This window comes from Desmodus rotundus, chromosome 5 (assembly GCF_022682495.2).
Source record: "Desmodus rotundus isolate HL8 chromosome 5, HLdesRot8A.1, whole genome shotgun sequence".
In the NCBI taxonomy this organism is placed as follows: domain Eukaryota; kingdom Metazoa; phylum Chordata; class Mammalia; order Chiroptera; family Phyllostomidae; genus Desmodus; species Desmodus rotundus.
The window spans coordinates 78,820,540-78,829,160 of NC_071391.1; the positions used below are offsets into that span (position 1 = coordinate 78,820,540).

Here is an 8,621-nt window from a genome sequence, read left to right on the forward strand (position 1 = left end):
TGCTTTGAACTGTGCATCGGATAGGTTGGCTATCTCTTCGTCGCTTAGTTGTATTTTTTCTGGAGCTTTGAAGTGTTCTGTCATTTGGGCCAATTTTTTTTTTTTTTTTTTTTTGTCTTGGCTGGTCTGTTACTTTAAGGGGCAGAGCCTTAGGTGTTCATCAGGGCGGGGTAATGCTGGTCGCAGCGCTGTGACGCTGTATGAGGGGGAGGGGCCGAGTGGGAGCAATAGCAGGAATTCTTTATAGCCAGGCATACAAGGCTATTGCTGCCACTTCTTACCTATTTTTTATTTTTTACTCTTTTCATCCTTATTTAAATAGAAGAAATTTGTCTCATTTTAAACATCATTCAGGTATGTGTGTTAATATATATGTATATATGTGGGGGGGGTGTTTATTTTTTAATTCTCACCTGAGGACATACTTAGAGTGGAAGGAAGGAGCAAGACAGGGAAACATCAATGAGACGGAAACATTGATCAGTCACTTCTTACACACACCCCTAGGGGGACTGAACCTGCAACCTAGGCATGTGCCACATCCAAGAATGGGACTTGCGACCTCTGGTTTATATATAGAAGGACACTCCAACCAACTGAGCCACACAGACTAGAACTATGTGTGTATTTATATACATACATATGTACACATATTCTAGCTTTGTTTTACTTAGGAAAACATTTTTATGTTAATTTGAGTTTTGGTTATTATACTATTGTACTTGGAGAAACTTTTTCTACTCATGTTTTCATTTTCATCTTCCAGTGCCCGTTAATTTCATATTTGTATTTTGTTCTTATTCTGAGTAATTTTTTAAACTAATTTTAGTTTTAACCTTCTGAATTATGACTTCCTACTGCATTTGTTTTGAGACCTACATATCTATGAAATGTGAACACTTCTATTTCATAGTATCATTTGTTTGGGTATTTTATCATTCTAGATATACCCCGATATAACCACTAACTATTTGTAGCTACTTCAATTTGAATGAATTAAAACTTAATAAAATTTAAAATTTGATTTCGTCATCATATTAGTACATGTCCAGGTCTCAGTAGTAACATGTAGGTAAGTAGCTGTCATTGGACAGTGCAGATTATAGAATATTTCTGTCATTGCAGAAAATTCTATTCAACAATGCTAGTTAGACTGAATGCTAGAGGTTAAAACCAAGCATGCTTCTGCGATTTCTTCTACCTTAATATCGAATGATTTTTGTGTTTCTGTTGTGATTTTGCTGAGGTATTAACTTTTCTGTACAACTTATGACATTTTTCATTCTTTGTTTGCCAGATGTTCTGATCACTTTTACATGGATTTATTTCATAGGGAAGTTCAAATACTGTTACCTCATTTTATTTTTCAATATTTTATTAAATTTAATGGGGTGACATTGGTTAATAAAATTGGATATGTTTCAAGTGTACAGTTCTATGACACATCATCTATATATTGCATGGTGTGCCCACCACCCCAAGTCCAATCTTCTGTCACTATAACCTAACCCCTGTACCCTTCTCTATACCCCCAACACCCGTTTCCTCCGGTAACTACAATGCTATTTTCTTTGTCTATGAGTTTTTGTATGTTTTGTTGGTTCATATGTTGCTTTCAGTTTTATATCCCACATATAAGTGAAATCATGTGGTTCTTCACTTTTTCTAACTTGTATCACTTGGCATGATATTCTCAAGGTTCATCCATGGCAGCATTTCATCTTTTCTTATGCCAGAGTTATATTCTATTGTGTATCTGTACTACATCTTTACCCAGTCATCTATTGAGGGACACTTTGGTTGTTTCCGTGTCTTGGTCACCGTGAAAATGCTGCAGTGAACACACACGTGCATGTATGCTTGAGAATAAATGTTTTCAAATCATTTGGGTAGAAGAGGGGTTGCTGAGTCATAAGGTAGCTCTGCTCTTCATTTTTTGAGGAACCTCTATACTGTTTCCCATAGTTGCTGTACCAGTTTACATTCCCATGAACAGTGAATGATGGTTCCTTTTTCTCCACAGCCTCTCTAACAATAGTTATTACTTGTCTTGTTAATAGTAGCCATTCTAACAGGTGTGAGTTGGCATCTCATTGTAGTTTTGATTGGCATTTCTCTTAATACCCACTGAAGTTGAGCATCTTTTCATGTATCTCTTCGTCATTTGTATGTCCTTTTGGGAGAAGTGTCTGTTTAATTGGATTGCTTGTTTTTTTTGTTGTTGAGTTGGAATAGTTCTTTATACATTTTGGATATTAATCCCTTGTCAGAGCTATTGTTTGCAGCTGTCTTTGCCCATTCGGTTGGTTACCTTTTTGTTTTGTTGATGGTTTCTTTTGCTGTGTGGAAGCTTTTAGTTTGATATAATCCTATTCATTTATTTTTTTCTTTTACTTCCCTTGCCTTTGGGGTAAAATTCTTAAAATCCTCTCTGAGGTTTATAACTTTGGTTCCTATGGGGTTTGGTTTTTTTCCGTAATTTGTTGTTTCAGGTTTTATATTTAGGTATTTGATTCATTTTGAGTTAATTTGTACATATGGGGAGAAACAGTAGGCTAGTTTCGTTCTTTTGCATGTGGCTTTCTAATTTTCCCAGCCCCATTTATTGAAGAGGCTTTCTTTTCTCCACTGTATGTTTTTGGCTCCTTTGTTGAAAATTATTTGCCCGTATTCGTGTGGGTTTACTTTTGGGCTCTCAGTTATGTTCCATTGGTCTCTGTGTCTGTTTTTCTGCCAGTACAATGCTGTTTTGATTATTGTTGCTTTGTATTATATAGTATCATTTGAGGTCAGGGAGTGTGATACCACCATCTTCATTCTTTTTTCTCAGGATTGCATTGGCTATTCAAATAGGGCCTTTTTTGGGTCCCTCCAAATCTGATGATTTTTTTTTGTTGTTCTATTTCTTTAAGAAATGCTTTTGGGATTTTGATAGGGATCGCATTAAATCTGTATATTGCTTTGGCTAATATGGCCTCTGTGACTATGTTTATTCTTCCAGTTCATTAACATGGAATATCTTTCAATATTTTTGTGTCTCCTTCAGTCTCAATGTCTTTTTAGGGTAGTTTTTTAGGGTATAGGTCCTTCACATCCTTTGTTAAGTTTATCCCTAAGCATTTTATTCTTTTTGTTGCAATTAGAAAAGGGTTTTTTTTTCTTTTTTTTTTTTTTCTGAAATTTTGCTGATAGTATAAACAAATGCGATGAATTTTTCCTCCCACAAATCAAATGAAGGTCCAGTGGGGCATACATTTAGGAAGATGTTCCAAATTTGGCCCTGAAGCTTCTTCCTGATGAAGGCTAGTTCTCAGCTGCCCACTACATCTTAGGTAAAAGCCCAGGTGTCTGTGTAGACTGCATTAGGCGGACAGCCTATCAGAGACAGGACAGAGTTCCTCAGGCTTACTGTCCACTGCCTGGGGGCTGGCCGGTCAGCTGGCAGCACTGGGTCTTGCTGATAAGAGTGGTAGTCAGAGCTTCTTGGTAAAGTCCTGGGCCTGTCAGAGATGTTTCCTCTTGATTCTCTCGCAACTGTATGCAGCACGGATACAGATGCCCTGAAAGAGGAGATCCACTGGGATAGCAGGGGACCCCTGGACTTCTGGGGAAGGTTTTGGCTGGCTTCTCCATAGATGCCATGTCCTCCTCAGACTCAGCCTTGCTCAGGCGGGGCAGTCCAGGTTGCTGATGGTGACCACAGGACTGTGCAGTTGGGGTGGTTGCCCTGAACTGACTGTTGGCTTTGCTGTCACCAGCTGAACTAGTTCGCCTCCTCCAGTATTTTCCCTCTCTCTGCTGGCCTCTGCAAGTGCTCTTGGCGGCCCTCCTCCCAGAGCTGCTTCTGCGCCTGCTTGAGCCGCTGCTTGATCTCTTTGGCTGCCCTCTTCTGCTCCACCTTGCACTGTGGAAGGCTGCCAGGTTCTTGCACAACTTTTCCTAGTGGGAGCTGAGCACAAGCTGCAGCCTTGTTGTCACCATCTTGCTAACTCTTCTTGCCACCCATAACCAGGAAGCCTGCCCGGGTTCCCACTCACCCAAGTCAAGTAATGCAATGGATTTTCATACATTTATTTTGTATCTTGCAACTTTATTGTATTGGTTTATTGTTTCTAATAGTTTTTTGCTGGAGGCTTAGGGTTTTCTATATAATGAATCATGTCATCTGCAAAAAGTGACAAGTATACTTTTTCATTCCGAATTTGGATGCCTTTTATTTCTTTCTCTTGCCTGATTGCCCTGGCTAGGACTCCAGTAGTACTATGTGGAATAATAGTGGTGAGAGTGGACATCCCTGTCTTGTTCCTGAGCTTAGAGGAAAATCTCTCTCTTTTTCACCACTGAATATAATATTAGCTGAGGGTTTGTCATATATGGCCTTTATTATGTTGAGGTACTTTTCTTCTGTACCCATTTTATTAAGTTTTTAATAATAAATTGATGTTGTATCCTGTCAGGTGCTTTTTCTGCATCTATTGATATAATTTTTATCCTTTATTTTGTTAATGTGGTGTACACATTGATTTATTTGCAGATGTTGAGCCATCCTTGTGCCCCTGGAATAAACCTCACTTTATCAGTGATGTATTATCTTTTTAATGTATTGTTGTATTTGATTTGCTGTTACTTTGTTTGGGATTTTTGCGTCTGTATTCATCAGATATACTTGTCTGTAGTTTTCTTTTTTGTGTGTTACTCTCACCAGGTTTAGTAGTAGGGTTATGTTAGCCTCATAAAATATGTTAGGAAGTACTGCCTCTTCTTCGCATTTTTGGAAGAGTTTGAGAAGGATGTTTCCAGTCATCTTTGAATGTTTGGTAGAATCCAATAGTGAAGCCCTCTGGCCCTTGACTTTTAACTTTTGTGGAAGTTTTTGATGGTTGTTTCAATTTCCTCACTGCTGATTGGTCCGTTTAGATATTCCATTGCTTCATGATTCAGTCTAGGAAGGTTATATATTTTTTGGAACTTAACCATTTATTCTAGGTTATTGAATTTGGTGTCATATAGTCTTTCATAATATTCTTGTATGATCCTTTGTATTTCTGTAGTATCTGTGGTAACTTCTCTTTCATTTCTGATTTTGTTTGAGTCTTTTTTCTTTTCTTTCTTACTGAGTGTAGCCAGAGGTTTGTCAATTTTATCAATCTCCAAAGAACCAGCTCTTTGTTGCATTATTTTTTAAAAGATTTTATTTATTTTATTTTTAGACTGGGAAGAAAGAGGGGGAGAAAAACATCAATGTGTGGTTGCATCTCGTGCATTCCTTACTGGGTTCCTGGCCCACAACCCAGGCATGTGTCCTGACTGAGAATTGAACCAGCGACCCTTTGGTTCACAAGCTGGCACTCAGTCCACTGAGGAACACCAGCCAGGGCTCTTGCATTAATTTTTTGTATAGTCTTTTTGCTTTCTATTTCATTTCATTATGCTCTAATTTTTATTCATTTCTTTATTTTTTTCGATCCTTATCTGAGGATAGTCCTGTTGATTATAGAGAGAGAATAAGGGGGAGAAAGAAGAAAAAACATTGATATGAGGGAGAAACATCTACAGGTTACTGGGGATTGAACCCTCAAACTTGGTATTTGCCCTGATCTGGATTCGAATCCATAACCCTTTGGTGTACAGGACAACAATCCAGCAAACTGAGACACCTGGACAGGGCTGCTCTGATTTTTACCATTTCCTTTCTTCTGCTGATTTTAGCTTCTTTTGTTTTTCTGTTTCTAGTTCTAAGACACACTGTTAGGTGTTTACTTGGAATTTTTCTTGTTTCATATGATACAGGCTTGTAATGGTGTAAACGCCCTTCTTGTTACCACTTTTGTTGCATCCCATGAGTTTTGTGTTTTCATTCTCATTTGTTTTTATATATCTTTTGATCTCACTTTTTATTTCTTTTTTTTACCCAGTCGTTATTTAGTAGCTTGTTTAATCTCCACATACTTGTGTTTTGTTCTACTGCCTTTTGCAGTTGACTTTTAATTTCAAAGCATTTTGGTCAGAGAATATGCTTGGTGTCACTTAATATTTTTGAAGTTCTCATGATATGTAAAACCTTTTCAAAAAACTTTATCAAAAGTTTTCTACACAAATTTTAATATGTAAGTATATTATAAAGAAAAGTATTGTCTCCATTATAGTTTAATTTTTTTCAAAACTGCTCCTAGATAACCCACAAGATGGCATAATGGTGAAGCTAGTTGTCAACTTGTTGCAGTTATCCAAGATGGCATTAAACCACACTGGTGAAAGAGAAGTTTTAGGTAAACTATTTGGCTGAATGACTATGAGCTATGAGGTTTTTGTGTTTCAGTGGTCATTTCATAATATTTTTAAAGCTAGTAAAAGTTTGTCATTTGGGGTATTGGGGAAATGTGAGGTACTAGCTCAGTAGTACCTCACATTTGGTTCCAGTATCCCTAAGCCTAGCTATCCTCCTTTCAGATTTTTCTTTCTTAGACATTTATATATGTATTAAAAACATATATTTAATAAATGTATTAAAAACTTAGTCATTTATGCATGTACAAAACTGTCAATTTGAAAATGCCTTGTAAATAATTTAGGAAAGTGAGATATACCTATTTGTAGCAAAGTGTCAAATAAATTAATTTCTGATACGTATTATAAATGACTGGTATTTAATTTTTTATACAAAAAATAAAAATGAGGGCTTGGACTGCTTGATTAAAGTCAAATGTTAAAACTGTATTCAAGTTCTTTACTGTCACTGTTTTGGAGTAACTTAATGTAAGCTAAACAGCCAGTATCTTGCCAAGTGTACGTGTTTAGGTGTGATGTTCACAGGAGGGAAAAATGACTTTAAAATCAGGTTGAAGTTGTCATGACAGCATGCTTCAAATAAGAAAGGTGGGAAGAATGAGAGTTGCTTCACAAATCTTACTATCTTTCAGTGGAGTCTTTCTTAACTTCTCATTGAGAGTCTGACATTTAGAATACTTAACTTTTTTGTTAATTTTTTTGCTGAAATATATTTTACAACAGGTAAGTGTATATAGATCATTAGTTCATAACTTGAAGAATTTTCACAAGCAGAACACACCTATGCATATCATACCCAGACCAAGAAACAGAACCTGTCAGCACCCTAGAAGTTTCCTTTAACCAAGGAATTTACCCCTTTGTTCACAGTAGTACTGGTTCTGGGGACACGCCGCACTTGCTACAAGAACCCTAAGTGGCTTTCCTGTGTAGCACGAAATCTTTGTACCCACAACTAACGTCATACTTAGTGATAGAAGATTGAAAGTTTTCTCCCTCAAATCAGAATTGAGAAAAGGTTGCCCACTTTTACCATTGCTATTCAACATTATATCAGAAGTTTTAGCCAGAGCATTTGGACAAGAAAAGAGATAAAAATTATTTAAAATGACCTCTATTTACAGTATGTATATGTGTGTGTGTGTGTGTATAAAATCTAACATACTCTACCAGGAAGCTACTATTGTAGAGCAAATAAGTGAATGTAGCGAAGGTGCAGGATAGAGATCAACACAGAAAATTCAGTAGTGATTCTGTACACCAGCAGTGAACAGTCTAGAAAGGAAATTTTCTTTCATTTACAATTTAATTTTTAATAGCATCTAAGAATTACATACTTGCAGATCAATTTAATCAAGAAGATAAAAGACTTGTGCACATTTTGTTTGTTAGAAGTGAGTCACAAAGGACAGTCCACACTGGAGAAGAATTAGGCTTCACCTTTTGAAAGGAGGACTATTAGACATTTGTGAACATATTTTAATAAATTCCACCAATGCTAGGAAAGAGCATGAGGGATTCCTCTGGCATGCTGAAAATGTTCTTTCTTCATCTGGGCAGTGATAACACAGATGGGAAGAGATATGTACGTGTGCACGCACATGTTTGTGTTGAGTTTTCGCTGAACTGAGTGTTTAAGGTTTGTGGTCCTTATGTATATATTATACTTAAAAAACCTGTGAGTCTTAAAGTCTGTTGATACTCTCATATAGTAGCTGTGTTTACATTTTCATTTTTAATACCTATATTCTGTTACTATTTAATCTAGCCCTTAAATATAATTTTATAATTTTATTGCCCATATGGATGGTATGTAAAGGGAATGATACAATATTTTGTATCTTATTTATTAAAAATGTTTGAGAAACAACTCCTCAAGGATGACAAAATGGCATTATATTTTGGAAATTAGGAAATTTCTGTTGTATGTATGCTCTCTTAGCTATAACTCTACTGAAATGTAATTTCTACATGTAGAGGCTGTTGGAAGCTGCTTGGGAGAAGTGGGTCCTGTAGATTTTTCTATGATAGCTATACAGCATAGTAAAGATACATCCTGTACCAAGGCCCTTGAGTTATTTGAAGCTAAAGAACTTCAGTGGACCCTCACACTGCTGACCTACCTGAATAATACACTGGTGGAGGATTGGTGAGTACTTAACGATAGTTTATTTCTGGTAACATTTACTTGATCTGACATTCAAGGAGAATGATATTGTACATAAATTAATGTTTCCAATACCTTTAAGGCTTTCTCTTTAAGTTGCCATACTTTTCTTTCAGTCTCAAGTATTTTAATGAAAATAGTTATATTTTTATAGTGCGTGAAATTA

At 36.4% G+C, this 8,621-nt stretch overlaps 1 protein-coding gene across 1 annotated transcript in view; it reads left to right on the top strand.

The window, feature by feature from the left end:
• The window catches only part of ATM (ATM serine/threonine kinase), a 169,345-nt gene that overhangs the window by 92,170 nt on the left and 68,554 nt on the right, over positions 1-8,621 (top strand). The window contains exons 34-35 of the mRNA XM_024570803.4: positions 6,174-6,269; positions 8,266-8,437. Coding sequence (XP_024426571.2) covers positions 6,174-6,269; positions 8,266-8,437 — 268 coding nt within the window. The remainder of the gene's footprint in view (positions 1-6,173; positions 6,270-8,265; positions 8,438-8,621) is intronic.